General features: G+C 37.2%; 1 protein-coding gene across 2 annotated transcripts in view; it reads left to right on the forward strand.

Annotated features, from left to right (window-relative positions):
• KCNK2 (potassium two pore domain channel subfamily K member 2) overlaps positions 1-17,139 on the forward strand; it is a 104,693-nt gene extending 87,554 nt beyond the window's left edge. For both annotated transcript variants that reach the window (XM_032185648.1, XM_032185649.1), the window contains exons 6-7: positions 1,417-1,556; positions 16,331-17,139. In XM_032185648.1, the coding sequence (XP_032041539.1) occupies positions 1,417-1,556; positions 16,331-16,654 (464 nt within the window). In that variant the 3' untranslated portion in view covers positions 16,655-17,139. The remainder of the gene's footprint in view (positions 1-1,416; positions 1,557-16,330) is intronic.
• Positions 17,140-17,555: the final 416 nt, after the last annotated feature.

The raw sequence follows: 17,555 nt of genomic DNA on the forward strand, positions 1-17,555 counted from the left end.
AGTGTGGTTCAATGCTTACTCCTGATAGAGCTAAGACACGGTGGTAATCAACAACTTTTTTGAATGACAGCAGGACAAGTCATCTGTAAATCCTGTTTTACTGCATTGACGCAAGGTGGATGTTAACATATTTATTTCTCTGATATTTTGCTTATCTTGGGGTGTGACAAACTCAGCCTTTTGAGTGAATGGCTGTCTTCTGTTCCATTCTGATAAAGCCCTGTCTTGTACTGTATTTGTGACTGTACAAGTGTAGAAGTATTCATTTTTGCAGTATGGATTTCATCTCTTAGGCAGTTGAATAAACCACTACAGCTCAACAAATTTTATTTATGAAAGGGTTTATTGACATGAGAAAAAATTTCCATCTATGAGGAATCCCACACTAAGATACTCGTCAGTAAAATTCTTTGTTTGCATGTAATCTGTGTGGTGATTAGATAACAAGAGCTAGGAAGAACACTGCTCTTCATGAAGGGGTGTAAAGAGCATTTTCTTTTGGCCGTTTCAGTAAGCAGACATGCAAATTTCTGTTTTCAGCAACTCAGATGAAGAGTATTTTATTTGTCATAGTATAGCTGATCTGCAAGTTTAAAACTTGTGTTATTGTACTGCAATATGTGAAATGTGAGTTACTTTGTGTTGTCTGAGAACTCTGGATAAACATAACTTCATTTTATTTTTTTATTTTTATTTTGGGGGAGAGTGGAGGGTAGAATAAAGCATCTGTTCTTTATAGTTGTATTGGACCTAAAAGTTCCATTACAGACGTCTCTGAAATTTATCCTTTTTTACTTCAACACTTGGAAAGAAGAAAGTGTCTGGTTCTTATGGCAGCGGGATTCAAAAAAAAAAAAAAAAAAAAGTTGCCTCCAGCTGCCAGATATTTTATCCTCTTACTTTTTTTTTTTTTTTTTTTGAGTATGATCAGCTCACTCAAGTCCCTGTAGCCTGGTTTCCTCTTCAGTAAAAAGGAGATGGCAATGTTTGAGTGCCCAACAGGGACATTTGGTAATGCAGATATTATTCTTCTCTACTAGGGTTAAAGGATTCATGTAATTGAGATGTGCTTCTAAGTCTTTGCAAAGCCAGATTTCTCAGCATAAGAACATACTCCAGAACAAAGCTTAATTTTGTACTGCATGTCTATTTGCAGCAGGTGGGAAATCCTTTCATTCAAGCTGTCCTCAATGACCTTAAGCATCCTCCACCTTAAGTGATGGTATCTCAAAAGCTGAATCAGTTTGTCAGTGTTCATTTTAAATATTGTGAAAGATTAGGAACTATTGTGTACATTCGCATACTACTGCTGATCTCTCTTTTTATTTTTTATTTTTAGAAAAAGAATTAATTTTAAAATAGTTTTGCACCTATAACAATTAAGTGTGCTTTATTCTTAACTTCATTGTTTTTCAGGGGGATCAGATATTGAGTACCTAGATTTTTATAAGCCAGTGGTGTGGTTCTGGATCCTTGTTGGGCTTGCTTACTTTGCAGCTGTCCTCAGCATGATCGGAGACTGGCTAAGAGTCATATCAAAAAAGACAAAGGAAGAGGTAAGAACATTTTGAAAGGAGAAGAAATACTGTTTTTTAAAAACTTTGATTAGAAATCAGGTGAACTTACAACCCCTTTTATTCTTAGGGAATGGGACAAAGCTGTCTGTATATTAAATATATGCTGCAGCTCAAATGGAATTGTTGTAGCAGTCTAGTCCAATGTATAGTGAATTTTATGTGGCTGCATATAAATTTAAGTAAAATATTGTTGAGTGGTGTTTACACAATTATGACTGAGTTAGAGGAAGATTTATCTGAAAGAATTATTCTAGAAGGTAGAATAGAGTCGGTGATTTTTGAGGCAAAAAAAATCATTCTGCTTTCGTTGTTTCTGTATGGAATGCAGATATGAAAAAACACAACACTGAATAGTTATATTCAAGAAACCTTTCATCATTTTACACTAAGAGAATGTTTCCTATTATTTAAGGTATTGAAATGAATTATTTAAATATTCTTGGATGTATTTTAATATAATTATCTTCAGCAGCATGCATAGCTATTAGTAGTCAGGTGCGTTGTAAACGTGTATTATTTCAATAATGATACAATATTTTACTGTGAATCTTTTTTTTTACTTTTAAGTGACAAAATTTACTTCTGTCACTTAAAATATTCTGGCTTCTAAAAATGTTAGAGGATAAATAAAACTTTGTTTGGTGACAATTAACACAGTTCAAGTTTCACTAGAAGTTTCAGAAATATATTAATTTTGTTTTAAGCAACATATTATTTCCCTCTAATTTAACTTCAGTTCCTCTGCACGTGTCAGTTCATTTGTGTTATTTAAATAGAAAAAATCTTTTTTGGTGAAATGAATGGTTACTGTGCAATGGCCTGCTACTTATATTTCTTTAAATTGTCTCTGTAGCTGTAGGGCATGGCATCAATATCTAGATGTAATCTTGATGTAAATGTAATCTTGACATTGCTTGAGTTCCCAAAGTCCTTACTATAAAGGGTAACTTACACCCTTACATCTTCACTCATTACAGGCTCCTTGGATCATTCAGGGTCCCTGCCTCTTCCTGACCAAAGGGCAGCGGTGATAGTAAGAGCAGGCAGGAGGGTATGAGATGGGCACTTGGGCAGGATTGCTAAGTCCATTTTGAGATCTGTAGCTTTTTTGCATTGCTCTTGCTATGCTTAGAGCTCTTACAGCTAGTGACAGCATTGTGGCAGGCCTGTTCTAAGGAAATTTTTGCTAAGAATTTCATAAACGCTTATCACAATAAAAGAATCAGGAGCTAACTAATGAGAGAATGTAGCTCCAAAGCAAAGGACAATATTTATTTGATCAAATTTATTTAAAGTATGAAAACTCATCTTTTGCCTCTGCTCTGCAAATCTTAAATTACATTTATAGTTTGGTTTACACAACTAGCTGTTCTAGTGTCCTTCACAAATATGGAGTGGGATGTATTGCACAAGTGTTCTCATTTCCAGATTCAACACTTCACAGGATCACTATCTTGTGTTCTGGAAGAGCACTGAGGGCATCTTTATCAGTCAACCTGCATTATCTCCACTGTCTGCAGGGAAACCAGCAGATCACTTCAAATGGCATTAACCTGTATTGTTTTTGTGTATTATTTTGAATTTAAGAATTAATTCCATCTAGCCCATTACTTAGTCTGCACTGAGAAAAGTAAGAGTTGGACAAGTACATGTGGTGTTTCCCTATTGTCTAACTGTTCACAACTTGGGTTATTTCCTAAACTGCATTTAGTTTCAAGAGTGGTATTAGTTCTGGGCTCCCCAGTACAAAAAGGGAGACAGGAATCTCCTGGAAAGAGTCCAGAGGAGGGCCAAAAAGATGATACGGGGCCTGGAGCATCTTCCTGATGAGGAAAGGCTGAGAGACCTGGGTCTGTTCAGCCTGGAGAAAAGAAGACTGAGAGTGGATCTCATCAATATGTATAAATACCTGAGGTGTGGGAGACAGGGATTTGGCCAACATCTTTTCAGTGGTTTGCAGGGACGGGGCAAGGAGTAATGGTCACAAGATAGTGTATAGGAAGGTTCCACACCAACATGCGAAAGAACTTCTTCACGGTGAGGGTGATGGAGCACTTGAATATGCTGCCCAGGGAGGTTGTGGAGTCTCCTTCTCTGGAGATATTTAAGGCCCATCTGGACCCCTACCTGGGCAGCAACCTGCTTTGGCGGGGGGGGGGGGGGGGGGGGGGGGGGGGGTTGGACCTGATGATCTTTTGAGGTCCCTTCCAACCCCTTCAATTCTGTGATTATGACTAGGGCACTATGACTTGGGGCTATGCAAAAATACCTTGTTCAGGCTTCACTTTGCAGCACTTCCTCATGCACTAGTGACACAAGCTAGTTCTTCATGCTACTTCCTGAAACAAATCTGGTCTTTAATCTTACTTTTCTCATACTCTTCTATTAGGCAGTAAGATCTCTGGATAAGATGCTATCTTGACTGTATAATTGTACATAGCACTGAGGGTTTAATCTTGTTTAGAATGTCTCATTATCCATGTTATTATAATGATAATGTATTAAGAATGTTTGAATTTTGTCTTTTTTCTTATACTGGAGACATTTCAGTATAGGCTAAGAAACATGAATTGAACAGTCATAGATTTCTAACATATTAAGTATATTCCTAGTTATATGAAGCAAAACTCAAAATTTCCCAGGTTATACAGCACAGCGCTATGCCAGAGTTTCTTTCCTCAGGCACCAGGAATGTATCTCCTCTTTCCTCTTTCCATTCTTTCTCACCTTTGTAGCCTAAACAAGCATATTCATTTTGTCTACAAAAAGGAAAACATCATTCTTCAGATATATCCAAATTCTCTTGGCTGATGCGGGTATTAAGGATTTTGCTGTATACAAGTGTCTCATGTGTTTTAGGTTAGATTAAAGACAGACATAACATAATTCGTACCATTTGTTCAATTAATCATATCCCTGTTGTTCAGAAATATTCCCCCACTTTTTAACCCATTGCTTAAGCATGTCTGAAAAAATGCATAACAAAAAATGTTCTAGCAGTAACTACTACAGTGTCAGAAATGTGGGAACAATTTGAGAAAACAGAATCATGGCACAGTACTATTTGTGTGCTAGTTAGGAAAAATGAAATATTTCTGGATTCTATCCTAATTTTGTAAGAAGAAATTTGTGTTCAAATACAGTGTATTTTGCTGTGAGATGAACTGTTTGATTGAACAGAAGCATTGTACAAGTATTCACTTTACAAGTAACGTTTTATGACTTTAAAACTGCTGTTCTCAGCTCATCTTTGCTATCTGTCCAGGAAAATTCGAGTGAAAAAGTTGAGACAGTTCAGTGGAAATGTAGTCATTAAATCTCTTCTTTGCCAGCAGAAGCCAGAGGACACTCTGAATTTCTTGAATTATCTGTTTTTTCAGTTAAGCTTAAATTTATGATGGTCTGTTCCAGCTTCTGTGGATGCAGATTATAACAGAAGAATCTATCTGTAGTTCAGATAATAGAAATAAGTGCAATGGAAAATCCTAGTCATAAACATGACTTTTTCTTTTTTTTTTTTTACTGTTTTTTAAGGAAACATTTTGTCAGTTTTTGGGGGGAATAGCTCATTATTCCCAGAAACAGCCTTTAACATTGGAAGCCATGCTATATACTGAAATCTACTAAGAGACAGAGGCTATGATAAAATCTGTAGGATATATCACAAGGATCACTGAGTCCAACTCCTGGGATCCCAAAATATGACCACCCTCCACCCCAGCAAAACAAAAAATGTTATTGTTTACTTGGAGTACATATTATGTAAGGAAACCTCCATGTTCCAAGAAATTGTTGATTATGATTATCATCTAATTTCCTGTTCACATTTTTCTCTTTACTAATGCCATTTTATTGTTCTTAAAAGCAGTTTATATGAGGATTTGTGGTAATAATGCATTATATTCAACAAATAAAAAAAATATATATTTTTTCATGATACCACCAGAAGAGTTTCTCATATGCAAAGTGGAGTTAAGATAAAAAATAAAATAAAAAATAATCTGGTCAGATATTCATTGATCCACAATAATGCTGTATTTTGATATTAAAATGCAGATAGCCAGAATGTCTTTCAGTTACTCAGGTGGCCTTTGTCTCCTGAAATATTCTTGAGAGTTTTGAATGCCTCAGATGGGGAGGGAAGTGAAAGACAAGTAGAGGCAGAAGTGGGAGTTTTAGAAGGATAGATCTGCTGCTGGAAGCAGTTCATACAGTAAGATAGATGAAGTGTCAGAAAGTCATTGGAACATGCTGTGTGTTAAAATCTTAAGTAGGCGATCTGTCTCTGAAGTTCAGCTTCAGAGTACTAGCTTGCCTGAAACTCCCCCCTATTCATTATTCTCTGTACTCTGATTACTCAGAGCACTTACATAGTCTTCTGATTTTAGTCGCTTTGAAAGGTAAAATTTCAGCAGGATTTTTTTTTCCTTGTCATATTTTTCTTTTACCTCAGTATGCAGCAGCTTCTGAATGTCAGTGTTTCCTGCAAAGATGCCTGCCCAATCAAGAATCTTAGTTATTTAGGCTATAATTTTCAAACTCCCATTTATAAGATTAAGTGCTTGCATCCCTTGGCCTCAAGTTGTTTGTTGGCGTTTGTTAAGCTCTAGTCCATTCAAGCTCTAGACTCCATTTAAGTCAGTGAAGATGTGATTAACCTCCACTGTAGATTTTAACATCTGAACTAGTCATCTACATTGTCTTTATAGTCACTGGAAGGAAATAACTGTTTCTAGTATGATCTGTTCAAATTTTTTAAGGTATCTACCTTAAGGTGATGAATTATATCCTCAAAGAGCCTGTTCTCTTTGGCATATATCAAGAGCCCACATGAATGACGTGTGTTAGATATCAGCTCAGTTTGGACAAGTGATTTTTCATTCTGGGTGTCGTTCCTTTGAATTCAATGACATGGATCCAGCTTTAATGACCAAATCTAAAACTTCATGAGAAATAGCACATTCATTTCTTGTGAAAATTCAAAAGGTAACTGTTATCTTTGGTATTTATAAACAATTTGATTCATCTGAATCATCATTCTGTTTAATCCTTGGCACCAGTGGCAGATCTGTCACTCATGTCTGTCAAAACAGAATTAGGCTTGTCATGATGATGCCATGGAAATTATTGCACTCTCTGTAATATTTGTTGTCTTTTCATTTTACTATAGCTTAAGGCTAAATGCGTTCATACAGCATAGGGGGCCCAAACTTAAAGAGAAGGTGAATCTCTTGTATTTCCTGGATGTAGGCATTATGCATGGAAATGGTACGGTATCTCTGTCTTGTTTTATTATTTTTATTTTTTAAAGGAATTAAAATTAGTCATGTCTGACTTGACAAAACAGCTGAGCCAAATTTGTTGCTCATCCATGCTGAAAACACTGGCCTTCCTTTCTCCCTCCTTTATCCTCTGTCCTTCCCCTGGCCTTCTTCCCAGTTCTCTGTAGTATGTTACACTTCTGACTTAATAATATATCTGGTGCTTATTTAATTGTAAAATGAGTGGACTCAGCTTGCTAGAAAAGGGACATAAGTTTTGCAAGACTTCAGTGAATTCAATCAGCTTAGCAGGCAAACAGGCCTCAAAACCTGCTCCGTGAGGGTATGTGACTGAGGAGGAAGGAGGCTAACAATGAGCTCTTAATTTGGCACTTGCTATTTTATGAGACAACATCCATTGAGTTAGAAATGAAACCGATCAGAATAACTCTTCAGCCTGGTGATTAGAGGCTTTTTACAAAGATATGAACACATTGCTGATCCCTTGCATGTTGCCTTAAGCAAGTTGCCTTAAGGAAAACAACTCAGGGCTTTTCCTTTTCTTACAAACAAAACAGAATACATTTCAGTAATGCTAACGATTGTCTATTCATAAGTTCAAGGAGTTGGGTAGAAGAACTTGGTGCGAGCATGTTCCTAGCAAGTGCTGAATCAGAGAAATATTTGTAGGAGGCAGTCATAGCGCAAAAGCAATTGCAGATGAAGTCCTTTTACATGAGTGGTTAATGGGGGTGACACAATTCTAGGATGTGCCAGCAGGGGATTGTTGAATTTCTGTAGGAAAATGGTGTTACTACTGCAGATGTTACAAAAAGGAATATTGCCAGAAAACAGTCCCTAGCTCTGTGGCCTAAGAGTCAGGAAGAATGCAGAGCTCTACAAAAAATGGCAAAAAAAATAAAGAGCTGCCTGAAGAGAAGTCTGCCTAACTTTTAAGTTCTTCTCCCAGTCCATCCAAAATGTGCGGAAATGTGTATCTGAGAAAGAATTGCAACATAGAAAAAAATTATTGTTTCTAATAATTTGTGTCAGATGGGGAAGAACATGAAGTATTAGGTCATAAAATATTTGTGTAATAAATGCAGCTCTAGGCCTCCAGTCAAACTTGAATAGCAATAGGACAGAAAAAAATAAATAAAAAGATGGGACTACATCCCTCCATAATTTTTCTCAGTCTTAAAGACATAGAGTGGTATTAATGTAAGAAAAAGGAAGAAATGGCTGACCTGATTTTGAATGAAATTTGATCTGAAATTTGATCTAATTCTAAAAGATCACGAGTATAAGCTACCCAGTTGTTTTCTAGGTCCTGCCCTTGCAACAGTCTGGTACTGAGTTTCTGTGTTGATCACTCTTTTACAAGTACACCACTGTACTCTGTACAATAAGAAATTTGAAAGGATACGTTATTCTGTTAGTCTGAGAGAAACTATCTGCTGATTGGTTTTGACACTTTATTTCTTGAGATGTCTTTCTTCATAGCTTTGTGTACATCAGACACATGATGCCTGCTTAATTTAGTCTCAAATTCACTGCACACACAAAGGTAACACCTATGTTGTTATCATATTGTGTGGCTTATATTTATATCCTACCTCTTAGCAGAGGATACTAAAGCTCTTTAGAAATGCCTATGTTGTTATAGTAAGTACCAGGTCCCTAAGTGATGTTGGTGTGGTGTTGATTACAAGAGAAGTGCTACCCAAATACACCTTTGTTAGCAACTTGGGCACAGTGCCTGGCAAGGGAAGGTGGGCACTGAGGGCTATTGAATTTGCAAAAATAAAACTGGAGCAAATTACTTACACTTCATAGCAAGATAGAAATTGATTAAAGAGTTCTGTTATAGCAATGGCATTTCTCAGAGTTATTTATACACGAAGACTCACTGAATGTAGGTTATCACCATTTACATTAGCAAATCTTAATTTTATTTTATTTTTTGGAGACAAGATGTAATTGATCCTTTAAGCCATTGAGACAAATGTACCTGTGACTTAACTGTATTGACAGAGTGATATTTAGTCTTGAATGTCTTCAACCATAATCCTCATCATTAACATTATTGAAGACTTTATTATTATTATTTATTTATAATGTTTGTAATCTCAGAGCTTGGATATTATTAAGACAAGACACTAGAACATGTTAGCAATAATGAGTGTGTATGCATTTGATAACTTTCTTGTGGGAAACTCTTATGGAAGAGTCCTCGGACAAAGCCAGTTCAGCAGAATAACCTTGCATCTTCAAGAAGCCATGTTGATAATGAGGAAATTATGTTTTTCAATAATGGATAAAAAGGACTGAAGACACTATGGAATACTTTTTGTTACAAGGGGTAAACACAGTTGAAATACTCAGGTGGAACAACTTTAGTGCAGCTTTAATATTTCACAGAAATATTACTCCAGATATCGATACTGGAAATTTAAGGATTAAGCAATTTTTGGTGGGACTTGACCATGTAAATACAGTAGCCAGTCTTTATTTAGTACCAAGTCAAAATTAGGTCTTTTGTTTTTATGTTCTCTTCAGCATATCTTTATAAGGAGAAAAAAAAAAGTTCAATGAAATTATGAAAGTTATCTTTTATCCTGTGGGAGAAATTTGAGAGAGCCTTTCAACTGCTTGTGGCTTGGATTTTGTTATGCTTCTAGTATAATTCTCAAAATGTTTGCTATTTCTGGCTGCAGCAAAGTCATGGGCTATAGAGAATAGACTACATATTGGCCTTCTGAATTACATTAGGGTCAGCTGATAGAGCTTCATGTAAACTTAAACTTCCTTGTGATTACTTCTTGTGATTCTTGTGAGTGTAATTCACACCTACCATGTTGAGAGGGGTTGGATGCTCTCTGAGGTAGATAAAAACAGCTGAATAGAATGACTGATTTTGATAGGAAAATATAATCATCTCTTTTTTGTTATGCCTGAAAGTTCATTAGCAAAGTGGAACACTATGGATGGAGCTAACCAGACCAATAGCTTGTGTGCAGTAATAGAATATAAACATGTAGCTCTATGTAAAGAGGTGTCTGATAGGCAGTATCAGGTACCTAATATGGTTTGTTTATATTTCTGGAGGAGGAAAAAAAAGAGGTAAACCAAAGCAAAAATGTGGTGACTGTTGTATTTGGCTCTGTTTGTGATTAAAAAAAATAAATTTGTAAGCTACCTGTTTCTATTTAGTTGAATCAGACCATGAGAGATCAAAAGGGACACTTCTGTATCTGCCATCTGTCATATCTCCACAAAATATACTCACACAGCTGCCACCATAGATGTGTCTCCACAACAATAATCAAAATTTGCAGGCTCTCTGCATTCCCATTGGGTAGTGTGGTTTATTTTATCCAAGGTATCAGATGTTCTCATGGAAGTTATGTGGGTGAAACCAAACAGTCATTGCTCACTGGAATGAACTCACAAACATTATTTATTAAAGGATTGAATAATCCAGTTACCAGTGGGAGAGAATTGTTCCCAAAACACTTCTGACCACCATGTCTACAAAAATATCACTATATAATTTAAATGTTAGTCCAGAAGATGCAACTTCATAAAACAGAACCTTTCCCCTCTGATATTTGGCTTTAAAAAAAGGGATACCTGTCAGGGGATCCAAAAGAGAAAACTACTGCTTGATTTGTACTGTTCAACTTGAAATTTAAGTTCGGTGGCTTAAAAACTTGTATAAGAGTTCTTTGCTATAGAGCTGAGGTCTGGGAAGAACAAAGGAATGGAAGACAGTGATTAAACTCCTGGGAAAGCTTGGCATAGGTATCTTGTTAGTGCCTGTGGTCTTTCCTCTCTCTTGTGTTAAAGACAAGTAAACAAGAGTCTTCTCTACCTATTCACCGATTATAGCCCAATGGAATTAGCATATTCTCTAATAATGCTATAATTAGAAAATGCTAAACACCATATACTGTGAATGTGAATTTATTTACTTTGACTATAAATTCTTGATATACAGGAAAAGAATGGTGATCAATCAAAATGTCTGTGAAACATATCTTTCCCTATTCTGCAATGATGAACATAAATTTTGGGCAGAAAGAAGTGGCCTATGCTTCCTTAGGCCTGCAGGAAAGTGAGAAGACAGACAAATCCTCCGACAGAGAGTCAGCCCATCTAGCAGCTGCATTGTTAAATACATCTAGTATCTCTGTACCTACATTTTTTTTTAATTTCATTTTTTTTAAGTGGGACTTTTTGAGAACAATTTCTGAGAAGGCTGGATGAGTTTCTTGAAAGCTAAGACAAAATGTTATGTACTCTACTCTGCTGCTGGGATAATGTGACATGTACATGCTCTTTCTAGTTTTGTTGCTGAGTAGCATATAATGGAGAGGTTAATTGGATGTGTTATTTTTAAGTAACAGAAAATTACATTGAGATAGAAAAAAGATGAAAAACTTTGGAGAATGCATTAAGGATAAATGTTAGAAATCATATACTGAGGAACATCTAGAGCATTAAGAACAGTAAGGAAGGCCACTTTTTTCCCCCTCCTAAAATGCAGTCAGAGGTATATCACCTGGTAATTTTTAATTGATTTTTTTTTTTTTTGGTTTGCACTAACAGTATGACCATCATAAAGTGTATGAGCCCTGCATACCAAAGGAAACAACATAAAGGTACAGATATCAAATAAACTACACACTTCATTTAGAAATACATATAGTCTCATTTTCTTGCACAGTGTATGTAATGTCTATGTTTTGTTTAGTACTTAATGGTATAGTTCCTCCTAGGCATATCTTTCATATCATACCTCTGAATTCTATCCAGGCAATGATATCTTCCCCTTCTGTAAACAGCAGAAGATTAACTGGTTATACTTCAACATTGGAATTTTTCAAGAATGACCCTGAGAGAGAGAAGCAAACTAAGGCAAAGTCAGAACAGTGTGTATTCACTTCAGTCTATTTAAGGAGGTCCTTCTCTGTTTGCTTGTTTGTTTCAATTTTATTTTATTTTATTGACCACAGCTGTGACTTAATTCAAAGTGCAGACTACTCATATGTAAAGGTTATGGCTACATGACTTGTACTGTCCAGACCATACTTAATAGGATGAGCAGTCTTCCTGCATATTGGGCAGTTCTGTTTATATAATTATTTGGTTATCTGTTCAGAGCATGTCCAGAAAGGTCCTCAAATTCCTAATAAATATAAAGAATTAGAGTAAACATAATGAAGAACAACTCATGTTCTTCAATACCTTCAAATATTTTTTTCTTTTAGCAGTAGCATCCCCTTGGGCATGCTTACATTCAGGATTATGTGATTGGCCTCTATCCAAGATCTGAGCTCAGCTAGAAAACAAGAAATCTAAAACATGGTAATGAAAATCAATAGGGAAGGTGTTGGTCTCACCCGTGGTACTGACTGAGAGACCCGCACCAGTTTTATGTTGGTATTTAGATATTTTTTGTCAGGAACAGGAGAACAAGTGATTACTTAATGTCCATGTTTTTTCCTAGGCCCATTAAATTCAGGATGTCCATCTTTAGATAATATTGTTGATAAGGTATCTGCAGAGTCCAGGAACTGTTTCATCATTCAGAAAGTTCATACAGTATTCTTGGTGTATAGTTTTATTTATTTTTTTTACACTGACTTTAACAGGAATGAGAAGCCACACTTCAAAATTGCTCAGATACTGTTTCCACTGTATACTGGTTGAAAAATTGTGAAATTAAAAAGCTGACTGGGTGGCTGCGCCCAAAGAGTTGCAGTGAATGGAGTTAAATCCGGTTGGAGGCCAGTCACTAGTGGTGTCCCCCCAGGACTCAGTACTGGGGACAGTTCTCTTCAATACCTTTATTAATGTTCTGGATGAGGGGATCAAATGCACCCTCAGTTTGCAGACAACACCAAGTTAGGCATGAGTGTTGATCTGCTCAATGACAGGAGGGCTCTGAAGAGGGATCTGGACAGGCTGGACTGATGGGCTAAGGCCAACTGTGTGAGGTTCAACAAGGTCAAGTGCCAGGTCCTGTACTTGGGACACAACAACCCCAAGCAGCATTACAGGCTGCAGGGGGAAGAGTGGCTGGAAAGCTACCCAGTGGAAAGGGTCCTTCAGGTACTGCAGAATCTGAAGTTGTGTGCTGTAATGAGGTAAGAGAATTTGAGAAAAGTAAATAAATGTTACAGAAGGCATGTAGAGATTTTTTTGAGCAGCATAGGCAACTGGCATTTCAATCGCTTTGCATAAAAGATTTTGTGGCTGTCAGTGCCCAGATGAAGAGGAGCTATAATGCGGTATGAAGAAATGTCATACCCTAAGGACAGAAAGAACCTGAACATAAACAGAAATGTCCATATGGATAAAGGGAGGATCAAATTTTGAGAGCAAGTTGCTTATGTTCACTGGCGGTTGAAAACTGCACATTTCTTTTTCTGTAACCTTTTGTACTTGAATCTGTAAGTGCTATGGAATTGAGAGTTTTATTCTGAAAACATAACATTTTGAGTGCATTTCAGTTCACACAAAAGCAAAGCAATAATTTGGGGTACACAGAGTTCACACAGCACTGAACTTCTAGTTTCTCCTGCTGTGCCAATTACCTCTGACTTACTATTAATGTATTTCAATTCTGCTTAGCAACAGCACAACATTTTTCAATGTTTTCAATGATTTTAATATAAAGTTGAAATTGTGCCAAGCAGCATCATAGCTCTGGTATATGGACAGATATGATTGAGGCCACCATGTTCATGTTCCATATCACCTTAATTGGAACATGAGTCTGTCTCCAAAAGGCATATCTAATGATGTTTTTCATCTAGCTGCATGTATTTGCTTCCCTAAAGAAATCTAATTAGAACTTAGTAATTAAATATCCTAACAACTACAGTTTGAAAATTCTCCAGAATAACTAACATGCATGAGTTACACTGCCTGTGCAAGACAGCTCCATCACCAACATGTGGTGAGGGGGACTGGTGGGGTAATTCGGAGTACGTACTAAAGGTTACATGTACTTGCTATTGTCAGAAGCATGGCTAGCTGTTTTTTCTTTGCTGGGAGAACAAGAGAGAAGCAGAAACTGAAAACTATTAAAAGGCAGGTTAAAAAGGTTAGGGGGAGGCAATTCAAGATGCTTGTGGCTTCCAGTAGGTTGCCAAGACACAATTTTAAAACTACTAATCTGATAAAATCCATTGAATGTGACTATGTGAAATGGCAGAGGTGTGTATATGAGAAAAATAACTGGAATGCTTACACAACTGGTGAAAGCTACAAATATGCTGGGTAGAATAGAATATATACTGGCTAATTGCTCCCCCGGCCAGTAGCATGGTCCAGAATCTGAGCAGCCTGCCTTTATACAAGATTTGGAGCAGGACAGAGCTGCCCTGGGGTGTGAACTGATACTTTTTATCATATTTTTATTACTTGTTTACTACAAATAAAAATATTGTAGCAGTTGAAATGTTTCAGCAGTACAGATTACATTATTTTCAGATCTGAAGTGCAGTGTGTCTGATCCTAATTGCGCAATTTAAATACTAATAATCATTCAGCTGAGAAAATCCTCTGTGTATTACAGATAATAATCCCTGTTTTACAAAATATACATAATGGGTCCACATTAGTCAACGGGTGTAATTCATTGAAGCTGAGACAAATGTAATAAAATGACCTCTGGGTAAAGAGAGTTTTTTGTTTTGTTTCTGGAGGGGGGAAGTTTTCCTGAGACCTTGTCACTCCTGAGTGAGCTGATTATTTTTTACTTTCATTATATTCCTGTTTTCCACTGTACTCTAAAGCATGAATAAGCCTTTGGCCACTTTTCTCTGCTAGCTTACCCCCCGTATTTCTCTTTGTTAATTTTTATTTGATTTCTGTGCTTGCCAAGTCCAAGCTTGCTTGCCAGTGATTGAAATTCTGGACTGAGCAGTACCAATTAGACTAATTTATTTAAGTGGGTTAGTTCTTCTAAAATGCCTTGCTTTGGAGTTATATTTATCAGCAGTCTATCTTCCCTATGCTATACCTTCCAATTAATAAGCTGCCCACAGAGACAAGATTTAAAGAAAAACGATCTATTTTCTTAGCCCTTATAACAAGATAATCTCCTCAAAATGTGCCTCCTTTAATTACCTATATAACTTGATATTGTAATGGTGCTTTGGTTGAAATACAAGAGCAAAAATATAAATAGCATATAAATTACAAGGCCATAGTTCACCTCTGACTGTTATATGGGTAAGCTGCCAAGTCCGTCTCATGATCTGTCCAAGGATGATGAGGATAATCTGAGTCTGTGCCAGCAGCTGCCTCCCTCAGCAGTAGTCTCAGAGTTTGGGCTTATAGGATATTGCATTTTTCCCACTACTGAAACACAGAAATGGTGGAAAGGAAACTTAAAGGGTAAAAAAAAGTGGTAGTTTTGATGAAAGTTTAATGAAAAATTGGTAGTTTTTAATGATAGTGCCTGTTATATTGACAGGCTTTATAGAAAAGATACATAGAGTGAGGGAACAGGAGCTAAGTGTGTGACAGGGATGTACATGCACAGAGTCACAGAATAGTTTGGGTTGGAAGGGACCTTAAAGACCATCCAGTTCTGACCTGCTGCCATGGGCAGGGACACCTCACACTAGAGCAGATTACTCAAATGTATACATACAAGAAAAGATAATGGTTGTGCAAACCTAGCACCTTGCAACCAAACCAACCTGACTGGAGATCTGTGCACGAGAGGGGAAATGCCACCAGCTGTATAGTAACTGTACCACAGCCCCGTGTGCTGACTAGCGGCCTCCATTTACTCTGGGTGTAAATGGTGACAGCTCCAGGAGTCCCACACTGCTATTGTGTGTGAGTTGTTTTAGCATGTCACTTCAGAGGAGTCGGGGTGGTAAGCAGACATGTTGCTGACATGAAGCTGTCACTGTACTGGCACTGTGTTCGAGCAAGCACAAAAAAAAAAAAAGAGAATACCAGCAGCTGATGCTTTCATTTATAAAAGCTTTTCTGTCTAAATTTAGAAAAGTCTTTGCCAAGTCTCTTAGGGATCTTTCTGCAGACAGTAGAAGTGCTCATAAATAACCCTGCACCCTGGTAGCAATACATAGCACAGCCTGGATTGCTGGGATTTCAGCATCCCCTGACCAGCTGGGTACTGTGCAGCTGGCAGGGCTCCAGAGCATCTCGTTGTTCTTCGCTGCCTATAATTCAATAACAAACTTCAGCAGAAAATATATATATATTTTTTTATTTATTTTTTTTTTTTAGAATTGCTGTTAACTCTTCCCAGTGCATCATTTTTTCTTGTTTAGTTGCTGTCAATAAAGAAACAAGTCTGTGGGATGAGAAATCTGTACCAATTGCAGCAGCTCTGCCAGCCCAGAGACACATTGGGCTCACCAGGCTTTCAAGCCTACATGGTCTTTAATGTGCTCAGCCAGGTTATGCTTTTTTTTTTTTTTCTTCTCATTTTTGCCGCAGGTAGGGGAATTCAGAGCCCATGCTGCGGAGTGGACGGCCAATGTCACTGCAGAGTTCAAAGAAACGCGAAGGCGTCTCAGTGTGGAGATCTATGACAAGTTCCAGCGGGCTACCTCCATCAAAAGAAAGCTCTCCGCTGAACTTGCTGTAAACCACAATCAAGACCTGACTCCTTGCAAGAGAACCCTGTCAGTCAACCATCTCACCAGTGAGAAGGACATCTTGCCAGCTCTTACAAAGACGGACAGCATTTATATGAATGGTTTGACACCGCACTGTGCAGCAGAAGAGATAGCCGTTATTGAAAATATTAAGCAGCTGTGACTTTGGATCCCACCCCATGAGAAGCTCTTGGCTTAGACTAGCCATATACCTTTTTTTCTCCACCCTGTCAATGATCAAAGCTAATAGCATTTTATATGTGTGCATGAGTTCCACAGAAACTACAGTCCCAAGTTACCATCACATCTCTTCAAAGACACAAAGATGAATGGCACTTCTGTTATCAAAAGATGCTGGAACAAGCAACGTCTTCTGCCTTTATCTGCCCAGACTGTTTTTCACTTCTCCTAATGTGCCATATGGCCTAAAGAATGAATCACACTTGTTTATGGTAACAATGTAGCTTTGAGGGATCAGTCCTTAAAATTTCAGGGTCTACCTTACTGAGCCTAGGAATGGACCATATATGGACTACAACACATTTGTAAATGGCAAGAAATTCTTATGCAGCCTTTTACCTAAGAAATTTTTGTCAGTGCCTTATCTTTTGAAGAACCAGAACCTCTACACTTCCTGTATGGTTTTTGTTTGTGTGTTTTTCTTTTTTTTTTTCTTTTTTTTTTTTTTTTTTATGAGAAGTGTATTTTCTTTGAGCTTTCATTCTTCCTGAAATGATGGTGTTTTAAAGGTGTCTGTATTGAAGATACCAACCAGCATGAATGAATGCCAAAACTCAACAATCATCAAATGATGTTCTTAGCTCCAAATTTAAAGGCACTGCAGTCTTAGAAGTTTCAAACATGTCCCCCAGAAGCATTTTGTTTTACTCAGGTCCAGATGATACTTGTTCACACTGACTTGTAGAATTTGCAGACCCTATTTGGTCTTTTTTTCAAGCAGTGTTTTTCAAGCAGTTTTTTCTCTGTGTCAGGTGTACCAAAAAAAAATAAATAAATCTGCAGCTTATCAATCACTAAGTTATTTGGTGGATGGCAAGCAAATA

The sequence above is a fragment of the Aythya fuligula genome, chromosome 3, assembly GCF_009819795.1.
Source record: "Aythya fuligula isolate bAytFul2 chromosome 3, bAytFul2.pri, whole genome shotgun sequence".
NCBI classification, from domain to species: Eukaryota; Metazoa; Chordata; class Aves; order Anseriformes; family Anatidae; genus Aythya; species Aythya fuligula.